The sequence below is a fragment of the Sciurus carolinensis genome, chromosome 14 (genome assembly GCF_902686445.1).
Source record: "Sciurus carolinensis chromosome 14, mSciCar1.2, whole genome shotgun sequence".
NCBI classification, from domain to species: domain Eukaryota; kingdom Metazoa; phylum Chordata; class Mammalia; order Rodentia; family Sciuridae; genus Sciurus; species Sciurus carolinensis.
Window position 1 is genome coordinate 75,618,625 of NC_062226.1, and position 17,338 is coordinate 75,635,962.

General features: G+C 37.3%; 1 protein-coding gene across 7 annotated transcripts in view; it reads right to left on the reverse strand.

Moving 5' to 3' along the window:
* Trpm6 (transient receptor potential cation channel subfamily M member 6) overlaps positions 1–17,338 on the reverse strand; it is a 150,298-nt gene that overhangs the window by 87,755 nt on the left and 45,205 nt on the right. For 6 of the 7 annotated variants that reach the window (XR_007105008.1, XR_007105006.1, XR_007105007.1 and 3 more), the window contains exons 8-15: positions 13,123–13,291; positions 11,937–12,060; positions 9,902–9,974; positions 9,679–9,779; positions 6,734–6,868; positions 5,752–5,805; positions 2,469–2,609; positions 471–605 (exon numbers count right to left, since the gene is read on the reverse strand). Coding sequence is in view for 4 of the 7 variants with exons in the window: in XM_047525125.1 (XP_047381081.1) it covers positions 471–605; positions 2,469–2,609; positions 5,752–5,805; positions 6,734–6,868; positions 9,679–9,779; positions 9,902–9,974; positions 11,937–12,060; positions 13,123–13,291 (932 nt within the window). In the remaining 3 variants the exon portion in view is untranslated. Of the gene's footprint in view, positions 1–470; positions 606–2,468; positions 2,610–5,751; positions 5,806–6,733; positions 6,869–9,678; positions 9,780–9,901; positions 9,975–11,936; positions 12,061–13,118; positions 13,292–17,338 lie in introns of those variants that run through there. The other variant, XM_047525126.1, reaches the window with a different exon arrangement.

A 17,338-nucleotide genomic window follows, 5' to 3' on the forward strand; every position in this document is an offset into this window, starting at 1 on the left:
GTTATAGTGTAACATCAGGCTAAAATTAATTTCAAGAAAGCCTCAGAAGGGAAAAAGGAAGATACGAAAAGGCAGTTTGAGAGCACTGAAGGAGAAGGAAGCAGTCCTCATCCAGCTAGCCCTGGGGTAAAAAAGACAAGGATGTGGTGTTGGGCAATGATTATAAATTTTTAATACTATGGCATAGACTGCCAGCCTGAGTCACCGTCTGGGCATGGCAGAGGTAGGAACAAGGAAGAGAAACCGAAGTGCAAGCCCAGACATTCACTTGGTTGCCAGTGCTGTGACCTAGGCCTTTGCTCATGATTGTCAGAGGACAGCTGTGTTATGCTTTATGAGTTCACCATCTGTTTATGGCACTTGTAAATGGTTCCTCTATTTGCACCTTGCTTTCTCCAACATTCAATGAAGAACAGTCTCAGTCTGAGAGAATAATTTTATTTTCTACTCTAAAAACAAGTGAGTGATACCTTGAATTTATAAGGCTGGGCAGTTCTGAAGAACTGCGAATGCAAGGTGTTTTCTGCAGACTCGCTTCTATTTGCCAAGGAACGTCTTCGGTGAAGAGGGTGCTGGGAGAAGCTTTGAGCAAAACTGGTGGTTCTCTGGCATATGTTGTTATTTTTTTTTTAAGAAAACAAAAATGGAAAAAGAAGGTTATAGTGGTAACAATATTTTGTACATAGACAATAATGAAAACTAAATATAATGTTCTACCAAATATCTAATGGTTGTGTTTCTCATCCATGATTAGCAATTCATCTCCCTTAAGTTTAATTACTCAAAAGACTCTAATGATCTCCCTTTTACCAAGCACACTGCTACTTCCTAACATCTTAGAGAACACACTCTTTTGCTCCCCACTGTATACCTGCATTCTTTCTCTATGTGGAAATTCCATTAGAATCAATGGATGTTCTACCCTTGGAACAAGTTCAAAGTAGGCAATAAAGATTTATAGTTCTGATAAGAAAAAGTTCCCATTCACAAACAGCTCCAAGGATAAGGTGAAGTTAGAAAGTTATGAAATCCCTCCCAGTGTTATACAGTATCTCCACTGCAATTTCAGTGACTGGGCCCCCAAAAAACGTATAGGTCATTGCTATCAGCATCAAGTTTTCGTCAATAAGAAACAAAAACACAAAGATGTGTATTTAAAAGGACTGACATAAAAATACAGGACACAGGCTACTTCTAGCTCTTGAGATGGCCTACATTCTCCCCTGAATGTGTATTCCTTGCTTTATCCCCATGCTTCTCACTCTTAAGAGCACCCACATTCTCCCTTGAGTGTGTCTCTGCTTTCCTAAATGCATCTCTGTCTGTGCCTCTTTAAAAAAAAATATATATATATACATATATACACACACACATATATAAACACACATACACACACACAAACTACAGGCCACAATCAGCCCTCTTATCTGCCATTGGTAACGTCATGGCAACCAACATGTATTTTTTTCTATGAAATAGCTGGTACCTCCTAAATATATCCCTATGCCTCTGAAATCTTAACAGAATTTTCTGGGTAAGTTTGGGGGTTCTATTTGTTTTGTGTGGTAATGTTTTTTCCAATTCCTAAAGCCAAGTTGAGTTTTCACTTCTCATTACTATAAAGGGCCAAAGTGGCTGGATAATCCAGGCTCTTTATGTGATCCTACCCCAACCACCTTTTCGCTCTCATCCCATGCAGCCTTCTGGCGCATGTTCTCCAGTGACAAAGGTCTCCTTGTCACTGCAGAAACAAGTCCTGATTTCTGGGTGCTGAGTCCCTCACTGCTCCTGCTCTTCTCTCAAGATAAATGTCGCCAAACTCTCTCTTGTAATGCTGCCCTTATCTTCTCAGAGGAGTTGGGTTCCTCCAGTCTGTAATGGAAATTTCAAGAAACAAGCAATATTTTTTGTGCTAATCTACACTAAATAACAACTCTAAATCTTTATTCTTAGATTTTCAAAACTATGATAGAAATAAAAATGTTTATTTCTATTTTTAAAAAAGATTTTGTTGCATCTTCCAATAAAATCCCTGTGTTTATCCCAAGGTTATCATCATCAGACTGTGGGCTAAAGAGTTTATAGATCTAATCCTATTGGGCTTTTAACTTCCATCTTTTGAAAAGAAAACAGAAAGAAAAGAACTGGCCATTTCTCTCTTTCTAACCAGTCCCATCTCATCACATTACTTCTATTTCAATGTAGAACTTACTACATTCTGTTTTGTAGTAGAGCTAGTTATTCATAAATCTGTATCATCTAGAAGTTTCTAAACTCCTGATCTTTATGTTCATCCCACCCCAGCATGCCAGTACCGTGCACAGTATGTACATACAGAAGGTAACAAAGGTCCACAAATGCAACATCCATTTTAGAAGCTATTACCATCTGAATGTGACAAGCCATTTTTCTAAAACTACAATTTCTAATTACTTTTAATTTCATTAGGGACACTTTAATTATGCTACCTTGTGTTTCCTGTAGAGGTTGTTGTAGAGGGCTCTGAAACTTTTTCTAGTATAGCTGCTGCGATATGCTCCACCAATGAGGTATTCTATCACCAATCCAATGTCAATCAGAGTTATTCTGTAGCCTGAAAGAAGGGTGTGCTGCAACAAAATCATGCAAGGAACGGTGACTTTCAATTCTTTCTTTCTGCCTCTTTTGCCATGTTATCAGACAATAACCAAATTAATATCAATGAGATAGACTTTAATCATCTTTACAAGCTAATCAATTAATATCACCAGCTATCGATACAATCTTCTTATTCAAAGGAAAAAAAAATCTTAGCCTTAATGTCTTTTTAGTTTCATAGATAGCAAATGTAAGCCTACATCTATCTTCTCTTTCCCTTTCCCTATCATGAATGCAAACATATGCACACATATATTTGAATAAGATACAATTAAATCTAGTTTTATAGATTGTTGTTTACAATTTATAGATTGTTTTGTATTTTATATAACTAAAACAGCAAAAGTAAAATCATGAAGTATATAGTAAATGTAGGCAATTCAAAATTAACATTGGGTTAACTTTGTTTTTCTTTTGGTACCAACGATTGAATTCAAGGATGCTTAACCACTGAGCAACATCCTCAGCCCTTTTTAATTTTATTTTGAAACAGAGCCTTTCTAAGTTGCTTACGGTCTCACTAAATTATGGGGGCTGGCCTTGAACTTGAGATCCTCCTGCCTCAGTCTCCTGACTAGCTGGAATTACAGGCATGCTCCTCCATGCTTGGCTTACACTGGGTTAACTTTTCAGTCTCACTCTGTTGGAATGGCTGTTACACCTTGCAGTGTGTTAAATACATCATATGTAAAACAAGAACATGGAAGGAAGTAGGACAAATATAAATAAGGAGCATAGAATTACAGAACCAAATGATATCTCAAAACATGAGGCTGTGCCAAGAGAAATGTTATAGCTGATAGCAAGGTTGAGCAGCAAATTTCCATGGCTCTTATTCTAAATGAAAATTATTTTGACCCCCTAAACCTCATATTGCTACCCCTTCACAAAGCTGCTGACTTCTAAACTTCCATTCATAGTAAATTTTTTAAGGTGGATTGTTTAACAGGTCTCTAAAATGGACAAATTGTGAATGACATTCACAGAGCTATGAACAAAAAATTAGGTTTTATATGTGTGTGTGTATACATATGTCATTTTATTTTTTCACATTCATCATTTTTTTTTCCAAATAACATTCCTGACAACCAGGCATGGTAGCATAGGACTGTAATCCCAGTGGCTTGAGATGTGGAGACAGGAGGATTGAAAGTTCAAAGTCAACCTCAGCAAATTAGTGGGGCTCTAAGCAACTTAGACTGTTGCAAAAATAAATAAATAAAAAGGTTAGTGATGTTGCTCAGTGCTTAAGTACTAGGTTCAATCCCTAATAAATAAATAAATAAATAAATAAATAAATAAATAAATAAATAACATTCCTATTTGCTGCTAGTTAAAAGCATATTTGTTGGGCATGGTGGTGCCTGCCTATAATCCCAGGGACTCTGGAGGCTCAAACAGGAGAATAATAAGTTCAAATCAGTCTGGGAAACTCAGCGAGTTCCTGTCTCAAAGGAAAAGATAAAAAGTACTGGGGATGTGCATCAATGGTAAAGCACTCCTGGGTTCAATCTCCAATACTCAACAATAAATAAATTAATAAAAGCATCTTTAACCTATTTTATTCCTTTTTCTTCAGTTTACTATGATAGAGTTTAAAGAAATAACTTAAGAAACAATCTTGATATAGCCTAAACCAACATAAATTAAATTTACATCAACATAGACACTTTTTTATTCCCTTTAATTACTATGACACTTTTTTTAAAATTTCCTTTACTATGTAGTGAAATGGGGGGCAGTTATTTCCAAGTGTGTAAGTAATGCACAATATTATAAATTTGCCTAGTAAATTCTTTCTCTCTGGTTCCCCAAGTCAACATAATGGGAAAGTCCACACTCTAGCCTACAAGGTATTAGGCTTCAAAAACATGAGGGAACTTTTAAAATGCACCTTCAGTGGAATTAAACCACAGTGACAAGACCTCCCCCCAAAAAGGCAGTCCCAGTTCTCAAGTCTGACCTAACTCAAAGTTCCATGAGAAGAGCAAGAGCAAAGTATGAACAAGGGTGTTGAGCAGTGGGACCCCTCAAGACTCCCTAGAACAGATATGCCAGTGTCCCTGAGCTGTCACAAATATTCAAAACCGTATCAACAAAAGCAGTAGAATCATGTTAGTCCTCCAATGAAGACAACAGAACCACAGAGTTCTCTATTTCTGCTGGCAGTTGTCACCATGGACCCCACGGCTCTGTCATGTTGAGCTGAAATTCTGATTGGAAGTAGTATATGACTCCGTTCCATATTTTAGTTATTTTTTTGTCTTTTTTACAATTTTTCACATATTTTATTGTTTCTTTTTGGTTATACATAACATTAGGATTCATTTTGACATGATTTAAAAAGCATGGCATATAATCTGCTCTACTTTGGTCCACAGTATTTCCTCTTTCCATCCCCTCCTCCTTTTCCCTCTTCCCTTCCCTCTATTTTACTGATCTTTCTGCTATTTAATTTTAGATATTTTTCTTTTAAGTTAGTGTCTGTGGATATACAAGATGGTGAGATTCACTGTGATGTATTCATGTATGTACACACAGGAAAATTAGGTCAGATTCATTTTTCTGTTCTTTCCTTATCCCATTTCTTCTTCCTCCTCTTCATTTTGCCCACCATTCTTCCTTGTTTTTTGATGGAATCTCCCATCCCCCTTTTCCATTTCCTCTCTCTCTCTCTCTCTCTCTCTCTCTCTCTCTCTCTCTCTCCTCATTATTTTGGACTAGCTTCCAGAAAAAACACTGACTTTTGGCTTTCTGAGTCTGACTTATTTCACTTAACATGATGTTCTCCATTTCCATCCCTATACCAATGAAGGACATAATTCATTCTTCCTCATGACTGAGTTATACTCCATGGTGTATATATGACACATTTTGTTTTTAATTAGCTAATGTTACTTACTTGGTGGATCCAAACTAAAAATATAAAGTGAATTAAAGGGAAAAAATGTTAAGAGTGTGATTTGATTTAAAAAAATTGCTTAGAATCATATATATGTAAAAAGGGGTAGACAACTCACTAGAAAATCAAAAGAAGCAAAATCAGGCCATTCCTCTAATCACAAAGTGAAGGCAATATACAAAGATATTTTCACACCTTTGAAATTAGGTTACCTGTTTCACATCTTGGACAAGATGATGCAACAGCATATTAGTTGGTCCTTGTTTCTGTGATAAAGAACAAGAAAAAGAATTATTTCCTTTAATTACTATGCGGTGAAATGTGGGGGGGATGTTTATTTCCAAGTGTGTTAAGTAATGCACAATATGGAACATTTTGTTCAACATCTTTAGTAATGAAACTTAAGCTAGTTGGTTTTAGGGAAGAATTCTCCCAAGAGAAGTTGTGTTTAGATGAAATATTTTTTCTTTTTCATTTGTCTTTGGAAGAAAAATTTTTCAAAGCAAGGTACACACACACACACACTAAAGATGTCAGCTTTGGCTTCATTTGCTAAGAGGCAGAAATAAATTTTAAGTTATTTGTAACTATTCTTTATCATATATAAATGTTCACACTATTGCAAATCCTATGACACAAGTACATTCCAACATGTAGCTATTTATTGAAACAGTATGTTCAAGTTTCTAAGGAATTCAATGGCATATTTATAATAACAGAAAACAGTGAGTACTTATGCTAAAAATGAACATGTGGGTGCTCAAAAAGGGTTGTAACTAATTCATACCCTAGGAACAGATTGCTGTGAACTAACTGGAGTAATCAAGAAGACAGGACTGGAAGAGGTCATTGAAAAGGGAATAATATTCAAAGATCAGGGACGGATATTACCACTGCTTGAGCAACTGGTGTTTTCACAATGAGTAAACCAAAATAGTTTCAACAAAGGGTTTGCATAGGAAAGGTTCAGGAACAAATTTTAATAGTGGCCTTGGGTTAAGATACTTCAAACAACTCAATAAAAAAACAATTCGTTCTTATTCACATCTTAGTGAATGAGGTTTCTCCTTCGGTTGAAAAGCTTGTATCTCTATAAACTATCTTGTAACTGACCATTCAAGGAGACAGGTAATTCCTAAGCTAATTAGTAAACAAACCTTCAAGGGGATGGCTGATGAAATGCTCTGTACTCACCGTATTGTAGAGCTCTTCCAGTCGGGGGATTGTAAGAAAGCGATGGAGGTTCACTCCATTTTCTATCAAAAGCTTCACAAAATCCACCCGATCCATCACTAAGGCATCTAACATCGCTTGTTCTAGTGTGCCAGGCTTCAAAGGTAGAAATTAAAAGATAACGTAGAAATAACTAAGGAATTTTACATATTTGCACTCAAACTATACACACACGATAACAAAATACAACTTTAACAAGAATGTGCAGGACCTAAGTGAAGGCAACTTGACTAAATCCAGAAACATCTCATAGGAAAAGTGACTGTGATAAAGATTTCAGAACTTCAAAAATAATGTGTAGGCTTAAATCAATTCTAATAAATATCCAAGAGTTTTTTGGTTTGGGGTTTAAAAAAAAATTGGGGGTGGGGGAGGTACTGGGGATTGAACTCGGGCACTTGGCCACTGAGTCACATCCCCTGTCCTATTATTTAGAGACAGGGTCTCACTGAGTAGCTTAGTGCTTCACTGTTGCTGAGGCTGGCTTTGAACTCACCATCTTCCTGACTCAGCCTCCAGAGCCTCTGGGATTACAGGTGTGTGCCACTGTGCCCAGAAAAAAAGAAAGAAAGAGAGAGAGAGAGAGAGAGAGAGAGAAAGGGAGGAAGGGAGGAAGAAAGGAAGGAAGGAAGGAAGGAAGGAAGGAAAGAAAAGAAAAGAAAAAGAAAAAGATTTTTTTAATTGTTGGTAATATGATGTTTACTTTTAAGATTTACCTGGTTTCTGACTATAAATGGCAAGTTGAACATATTCCTCTAAATTTGGTCCCACCTTTAAGACTACAGCAAAAGAATATTTTTAAAAAAGGAAAGAAATCCAAAAGCATAAGGAGGACCAGAGTGAAGACAAGAGTGCAACATTTTGGAAGTTGGAAATCAGTTGGTAAAGTGATAACTGACTTAGCAGTTTCCAGAAAGCCAAATAATTCAATCGGGAAATGTCGAGAACCAAACAGATCTGTGCCACCAAATTCCAGTAGCACCAAGATGAAATAAATGCCTTGGGACCTTCCCTGTCATCTTCCGAATTGGATTTCCAGACAGGGGATCAAAAGATTCTCTTCTGGTTAATATCACCAATGCAAAAGACAAGGCAGGAATCTGCTGACATCTGGAGGAGTCCCATAACAAATGGCAGATCACCTACTGGGAAGATCATATCTACAGGAAAGTTCCAACCAGAGGCTCAGAATTGCTCATGAGCTTTCCATCCTCCACCCTTAAACAGAAAGACCAAAGCCAACAGATAAGAAAACATCCACTATGAGAAATCAGATAATGCAGGGGGAAACCTTCAAAAGAGTTATCATTAATGCTCTCAGAGAGCTAAAACAAGATATTATGGGTACCATTAAGGACAAAGGGTAGGAAAGTACTATCACAGAACATATTTGCTCTTGGGAATTACTAGATTAACTATATGCTCTCAGAAGGGAAAAGCTTCATAGAAAACTTAAAGTTTAGGAAATCAAGAAAAGATAGGGAACACAGGAGGAAAAAGATAAAAAGATTAGAACGGCAATCCATAAGTTTCAACATTCAGAATACAGGAATTCAGAAAGAGAACACAAAAAACAAACAGAATGGAATAGAAAGGAAAGGAAACATAAACACCAAGCTGATATCATGTGCCAATAATGTATATTGGATATACAGACTCACAAAAATACACATCATTGTGAAATCTCAGAACACAGGAGATTTTTAAAACTTTAAAAATGTGAGGGAAAAATGGCCATAAAGGATCTGAAAACAGATTTCTATTTCTCAACAGCAATGCTGAGTGTTCTGTAGAAAAACTTAGTTAAGTGTAAATTAAAATATAGTCAAATATATAGATCCTCAAAACATTTATCCCTCATACTCCCTTCTCAGGAAGTTACCAAAGGATGGATGCCATCAAAATAAAGGAGTAAGTCAGAAAAGAGGAAATCCTTTGTACGGAAAACAAACACTCTTCCAGAGGAAAGAGAGTAAAGGGATTCTCAACATGATCAAGGTAGATTCTAGGAGCACAGCCAAGCACCAGGAATAAAGGCAATCTGCCCACGTTGCAGTCATGAGGTCCCCAAAGGGCAAAGGTGTGAGAGGCTTCTAAAATTGATGAATCAGAAGATAGCCATATAATGCTATTTAGAAAGGAAAATTTAGCCAGGCATAGTGGCACCCCCACACATTTGTAATCCTAGAAACTCAGGAGACTGAGGCAGGAGGATTGCAAGCTCAAGGCCACCATGGGCCATTTAATGATCCTGTCCTGGAATTATAGCTCAGTGGTAAAGAATCCCTGGGTTCAATCCCCAGTAACAAAAAGAGAAAGAGAGAGAAATGTGGAAATTTATAACTGAACAGTCCAAAAATGTCAAAAGTAGTAGGCTCCTTATGGAAGGGAATTATTTTTTTAAATAACCTTTTAGTATTATTTGATGTTTTAAACAATGTGCATGTATTATATGACCCAAATATAATTTACCTGAGGTATAGTCACAACTTTTTTAATGGAATGTTAATAGTGATTATGATTACAATTATAGGTAATCATTTTTCCTATTTTCACTAATTTTTGCTGTGAATACTTATTACATTTTAATAGGAACTGAGATACCTTTTAAGTTTTAAATAACAAAAATCCATTCTTTCAAAAAATAAATTAAAAATCCTTCTGTTCTATTTTTTCTCCAACTTTCTTTTCCAGCTTCAATTAGGCTAAAGAACTAGGAAAAAATTATTTTCAGGAAGGCAAAGTAGATGAGAGAAATATCTTAGCCACCCTTGGGTGCCCAAACATCAAGATGCTAATCCTATATCCCTCTCAATTATCTATTTCTCCTTCAATTTTCTCTCTGCACCTCCCTAACAAAACAATGTGCAAACTACTTTTTCCATACGACTTCGTTTTCATCATACCTTCCAATGTTGTCCATAAATTAGGATATGTTTCTTAGCAATGTCCATTCTGTCCCAAGTCATTGCTAGATTTAATTGTTCTAATGTTGATAAATTGGTGCCTGCAGTAAAAGAAAGGAACAATCATATATTCTATTCAAAATATCCAGGCAACAAGCACAAGGTGCCCTGGAATGTAAGAACAGGAAGTAGGGAACAATTACAAATCTGTTCAGTTACTCACCCTTGAACAAAGCTGTTAGGATTGCTAAATCAAGGTCTTGCTGTTCTTCAGAATCAGCATCAAATATGGTAATCTGTAACAATTGAAAAACAAAAAGCAGTATGTTCAGTAACTACCAAAGAAAATGCTCTCAATCAATATCCAAGGATTCACCTTTAAGCTAATGAATTGATGAAATCATTCCTCATTTTGCAATTTTTTTTTTACTTATAAAAGATAAATCTATTTAGATAGGGTGACAAAAGTCGTAGACATTTGTTATAAAAAAAAAACTTTACAAACCCCATGTATATTAGAAGAAACATCTATGAAAGAACTATATTAATTTGCCATGTGCATGCTACAAAAAAAAAAAAAGAACCTCAGTGTTAATTCCTACTGAAAGTAAGATCATTCCTCCTTTTGAAGGGATACCAAATAAGACCCTTCCACTCACCTAAACTTAGAAACTAAGACTTTTGATTTTTAATGAGAAATGAATTCTCAAGCATTTGTCCTAAAATAAGAAAGGCAATTTTACAATGGACCCAGTGACATTCCTTACAATATCAAAGTGCCCAGAGCATCCTGGATTGTGACTGTCTCTTTTTTTTAAGACAAATAAGAATTAATGAATTCATTTTAGCCTTTCCAGATGAAATTATATTCCATTTAGCAGAGGAAACTGGTTTAACAGAAAAAATCCAGGACCGACAGGTTTTGCTCTGCCAAGCCCTTCCGCTATGTTCTGCCTCACCACTGGCCCAGAATGAATAGGGCCTGCTGACCATGAACTGAAACCTCTAAAGCTATGAACAAAAATAAATCCCTCCTTCTCTAGGTTGATTTTATCAGGTATTTTGTCACAGTGATGAAAAGCTAGCACAGTTCCTATTAAAATATAAATATTATGTTTCTACAACTTCACACATTAGATCCCTTCACAATGTACAGGAATAAAATCAACCCTCCATTGCACAGGAGCTGAAAACCCAATTGCTGTGAAGTGCAAACTCTTTAGCTACCTTTCTTACTCTCTCAGTCATTACACTGCTCATTTCACTCATTGATGACAGGAAGGGGTGAGCACAATGGCAATCTCTTTAACATGTCCTTTTCTTACTGATTATTGTGGAAATACAAAGCCTAGTAAACTAAGAACAAGATTTCAATCACCTTGGAGCTCAAGTTTCAGTTCTAACGTTTTGTAACTGCAAGACTGCGCAAATCACTGAGATTCTTTAGCTTTCAGTTTCATCTTTGAAAGTGAAATAATCTACCACTGTTTTGCTGAACTCACTCATGGGGCTATTTCAGGGAAAAAAATATATTCAAAAGCACACTGCTAATAATAAGCACGGTAGTTATTAGGTAAGTATCACACGTTTTGCCACAATTTCTTTAACCTACTTGTATTCAATAGGTTTTTTTGAGGCTAGGTACTATCATATCACCAAAATTCTTCCAATTCTGGAAAGTTCACTTTGAATCATGACATATCTGCATGGGTACTATTATTTTCAGTTTTATATCATCCAAATTGATAAAAAATTTTCATCACAGTCCCTAAAACACTGAACACTTTTCCTGAATGTGTACATGGTCACAGTGCATAGTCTGTGGACTCTGTTTTCTATTCTAAAGTGTATTTTCATATTTCCTGTTGTCTACTATATTCCCAAGGACCTCCTTCAGGACAGTGTATGAGGCTGTCATCTGAACTCAGCAGACATGAATTCACTGAAGACAAAAGCTGTTCCCTTACTCTCTGAAAACATTTATGTGTAATTTTCACTAAGTTTTATGATGTTTCTGTAATACAGTTTATCCTATCTAGGGGTCTATTCCCAGGTAGAGTCTGAAATTCAAAGAAAGAAGGGTCGGGACGGAGGTGGAGGTAAAGCCAGAAAAATCTAAGTTGACTCAATGAAAGGTTGAATTCTGTTGAGTTACATCTACTCAAGTTCAAAATGGAAAAACTGTGAAAAATAAAGCATTGCAATTTCTGCAAATGGCATTTTTTTAAAGTCAGTTTGAATCATCAACTCATACTCACAAAATCCCTGTGCATCATACACTCCATTAAAATGTGAAAAAGGTGCTTGGACTGTTTAAGACTAAAGTTGAAAGTGTTCTGAATCATGCAGATGATTTCCTCTTTCACCTGAGGACGCAGCATCCTAGGAGAGAAATAAATGGCCATGTCTGCATGCAAGCCAGAGAAGGCACCAAGCCAGAAACATCAATTCAAGAAAACCCACCTGCCCACCCAACTGAGAAGGTTTCTATGGATAGTTCTGCCAGACAGCAACTGAGCAGGAAGAAAATGCAAGCAGGGGCTCCAGCAGAAGGCTGAACTGGAACATGAAACTAGGTTGACTGCCCACTCTGTAAAGAATACAATCTGAGATAGAGCTCTTGAGCTGATGGTTTCTGGAAGGTTACACATCTCCAGAAATATGCATAAGGCATCATATTCTTTAAAAGATGAGAAATGTTAAAAAGTTTAAAAGCCACTCAGCCAGGCGACTTTAGGAAAAGAAGAGGTATGAAAGGATAAAGAGGGGTACAGGGTAGAAGTAGGTGACTGAGGTCTGAATGGGAAGAGAAATCAGAAGGAAAGAGATCCCAGAGAGAAGATAGAAGAACATAAGCATGAAATACAATTACTAAATAAATTAACAGGGTTGACATTTTAGTTTTAGGCCCTGTGTATTTATTTACACAGCATAAACCTGCTTTCAAAACTGGAAGACTCATGCCGCCCATAGGACTGGCTAGAGAAAAACTGTCTTGTTTGAAAAGGGGACAAAAAGCCTGAAATAAGCACAACATATGCTATGTAAATGCTGGCATGTTAATTTTTCCTAATTCCTGCTGTTTTTTTCTAATGAAAAATGAGTTTGAAAGTGATCTGGGACAAACACTGGTTGCTTCCCTCCCTGCAGAGCTCTTTCAGATATAAGGGCCAATTGCAGGAACATCTCTTTTCATAGATTCCCCTAGAAATGCCTTTTCTGGAAGCTCAAACAAGTCTCAAGATTCCCTGATAAAGGCAAACCATTCCTCAGCTAAGAAAATATAGCCTTCATGGTTGTATGCTAATGAACAAAAATGATTTCCACTATCACCCTCTGTACTCCAAGGGTATCTGGCCCACATAATGTATGGTTTAAAGACCTAAAATGGAAGAGTAAGTAAATAGTCACTATCATTTCAAAAAGGAAGAGTCCAGGACTCACCCTTCATCGGCTAAGTGCTTGTGGGTAAAGGCCAGGAGGTCGGCAGCTCTACCTGTACCTTCACACACCACCACTGGATCTTTGTCCCTGACAGTCTCCCATACCATGAGGATGACGTTCGGACCTCCTTCCACCACCAGCCGCACCACAGGTGTGCCTTGTCTTGAGCCTGTTTCAGATCACAAACATCATCAAACTGCCACAAAGCGTCCTTATCGGACAGTCATCCACCTTGGTTTCAAGGCATGAGTCTTTCTGCTACCACATACTTTCATTGCTTGCACCAGCCCCTCTCTCTTAATTTACCCCGTTGGCTTAGATGAAGTCAAGTCAGAAACTTGGACTTCAAATAAAATGTAGCATAAATATGGCAAGAGCCTCCTTGAGTTTTTGCCAGGTTTTTGCCAAGTCTTTCAGTGATTTAAAAAAAGAAAGAAGTTGTCTTTAAGAAAATTAAACTTTTTATTTTGGGAAATCCCCAACATCTAAAAGTAAAGAGAACTATATAATGGATTCAAATTTATCCATCACTCATCTCCAAATCTGATCGATTTTTTAAAATCTTTTTTTCTTTTCTTGTAATACTGGGAAACAAACCCAGGGGCACCCTACCATTGAGCTAGATCCCCAGGCCTTATTTATTTATTTATTTATTTTGAGACTGGGTTTTGGTAAGTTGCTGAGACTAGCCTTGGACTTGTGACCCTCCTACCCAGACTCCCAAGTCCCTAGGATTAAAGTGGGGTACCCCGCTCAATAAATTTTTAATAGTCATTATTTCTAGGAACAAGATGAGTTGGGCAACCCTCAGAGACTTTTACATTTCAATATATTTCATTTTCAACTGTTTGAATTCTTATTGTCAGCATAAATTATTTTATCACAACAAGGAAGAAAAAAATAAGGATCAACCAGAGTCACTCCTTTAAAAAAGACATTAAGCAAAAAAAAAAATAAAAGAAAAGAATATATATATAGAAAGAGAGAGAGAGAGAGAGAGAGAGAGAGATACAGAATGAGATGAATAATATATCCAATTTTATTTTCAAAACCTTATAATTGCCTATATACTTTATATGTATGTACCCCTGATATACCTATATCTTTAGCATGTTATAGAAATGATCAGAAAAATCTGGAAGAATATCCATTAAACTATTAGCAGTGGAGAAGGTAGGGAAGGGTTTGGAGAAATTTTGAAAAAGAATCTGTTCATCTTACAGATTTCTTTTTTTTTTTATCTTATAGATTTCTTAATACATTTTAGCACCATACACGCATGGATATATCACTTTTTTGTGTAGTGCTGCCATTGAGCCCAATCCTTCAGCATGCTAGGCAAACGCTTTACCACTGAAATATGCCCCAGACTGATATATTACTTTTACTGATTATACTATTGCAATACTAGAGATTGAACCCAGGGGTGCTCTACGTTTTTGTTTTGTTTTGTCTTGTTTTTGTTTTTGAGACAGGATCTCACCAAGTTGCCCAGGCTAGCCTCAAACTTGTAATACTTCTGCTTCAGCCTTCTGAGTTACTGGGATTACAGGTGTGTGCCACCAACACCCAGCTGATAAATTACTTTTAAATCAATACTTTTATTTTTCAAAAGAAGAAAACTTGGCAGGTAATATACTTGCACCTGAGCAAGAAATACCTTTATTTTGTTTTTGTTTGTTTGTTTTGCCTTAGTTCATATTAATTACACAGATTGGTGGGTTTCATTGTGGCATATTCAGACGTGCTGATAACAGTTGGGTCAAATTCATTCCAGTTACCTCCCCTTTCTCTACACTCAGAGTCTCCCTTTTACATTGATGATTTCTCCTCACTGTGTTTTTAAAATTCCCTCCTGTTTTCCACATATGAGAGAAAACACATAACCCTTGACTGAGTTTGGCTGATTTTGCTTAACATGATGCTCTCCATAAGAACTTTACTTTGGGTCGACTGTTTTCAGGATCCTGCTGTGACCCTCCTCTGGCCACGCCCCTCCCCATGCAGACAAGAGTCTACAGGGCTAAGGGTTGAGGGAAGCCTGCTCCCCTACTTCCTAGAGTTCACAGGACTCCAGAATCCCTGCTTCTAGGAGCCACTTCAGCCTCTGCCCCAGGAATGTCCTTCCCTAGGACAAATTTGCCAAAGCAAGAGGCCACTTAGAAAGGCAGAAGAGAGACAGGCAACTTTGACATACAGCTGGAGTGTCCTGGGGATCGTGTGTGTGGAGGGGACCTGGCACTACAGGACTGAGTCTGGTCAAGGTGAGAGCAGGTCAGGGTGCTGCCCCTGCCTCTCTAACTCTGTACTCCCCAAAGCCAAGAACTCTAAACTTAAACTTGGTCTTCCAGAGCTAGGCGTCAAGTAAAAGGGTAGAGCATATTCTATCTAGTGTGTTAGCTTGATTTCAAACTTTTAAATATTTAGACGGTATGTGGACTTCCATGGGAATCTTTGTCCCAGACTCCACAAACATTAGGGGTGGACCTGTTAGCCAGCATCCAAATATTTCATTCAGTTCATTTAACTGCTGTGGTATTCTTCTGTTTCCTTTTCCAGAAAACTCCACCTTCTTATTATTGTCTGCATATCACTAAAAGCAAACCTAGGATTTATCAACCGATAGACACAGGGTCTTCCAATAATATCATCTTATCAAAACTAAAGTAAATGTGGGAAATGTTTTATTGAGGCACAAAAGTAAGAAAGAAAACTTAGATGAATAGTCACTAATCTTATGACCAAAAAAAAATTTATAAGAGAATTTCTTACATCTCATATAATAGAATATTACATAGTCATTGGAAATATATTAATGTGCTTATTGACATGGAAATGCATCCATGTTTGGTGGGAAGGAAGAGACTACAAAAGAAGCATAGATATCTTATCATTCCAGTTTTCAATTTTAAAACGTTGCTCCGTATGGGGAGTGATTACTTTTTTTGCTGTTTTCATATGAGTCCTCCTTAGAATAATAGATGTTACCAATCCACTATAATGGATCCCACATTCTTTCTCCACATTCAGGGAAATTCTCCAGATACATCCAAGGATTTTTTGGTTTTTGTTTTGTTTTGTAGTGGGGATTTAACTCAGTGATGATTTACCACAGAGCCACATTTCCAGCCCTTTTGTATTTCTTATTTTGAGACAGGGTCTCTGTATGTTGCTTAGGATACTGCTAAATTATTGAGGCTGGCTTCAAATTTGTGATCCTCCTGCCTTCTGAATTGCTGAGATTACAGGCCTGCACCACTGAGCCCAGCCTGTCCTAAATTGCAAAGTCTTTGAAAGTACAAATGTCATCTGTTTCTGCTTTGTGCAAGCTTGGGCTTGATTGAATTCACACAAAAATGGAAAATCAGCTGAGCACAGCGGCAAACACCTATAATCCCAACACTCAGGAGGTTGAAGCTGGAGGATCCCAAGTTTGATACAAGCCTAGGCAACTTAGTAAGATCCTGTCTCAAAATGAAAAAGGACTAGATATATAGCTCAGTGTAATTCACCCCTGGATTCAATTCCCAATACTGGGGGGAGAAAAAAACAAAATCAATAGGAAACAAGAAAGACAAAGACTCGGCTCTCAGGAGGCATGCATTACCATGCTGCACAAAACCTAAGCAATTCAGGTTGTGAGCATAGGTCACAGAGGCAACAGGATGCTTCAGGTAGCTAGCATTTCAGACCCTTAACAGATCTTTCCCAGTGTGATTCTTCTTCAGGGCTCTTCTCCTACCTTTCCTCCTTCCCTCTGTTCCACTGTTCTCCTTTTCCCCTAGGCACCTCAGTCCCACAGAGGAACACACACCAAATCCACTCCTTTCCCTACCTAAATGAGACTCAAGACCTTCATTCACCATAAGCCATAAGTGACTGACAGCAATTCCCACAGTCCTCCCCTCCCCTCCCTACCTCACAACCACAAGATGTACTCAGAGCAACAAAAGGAAAGAAACAAACATTTAATGAGGTGATACTATGCACCTAACACTATTCTAATCACATCTAACATACCTTTTCTCAATTAATTCTTGCAAAAACAGAGGTAGAAGGGTCCTTCCATTTTATAGAAGAAAGTAGTTTGATAGACATGAACTCAATTCCCCAAGGTCACAGGCAGTGAAAGACAGCTGTGACTCGACTAACCTCACTACTTCCTACTGCCTCAGGGTGTCAAGGCCAAAAACTGAAAGAACTGTCAGTATTTTCA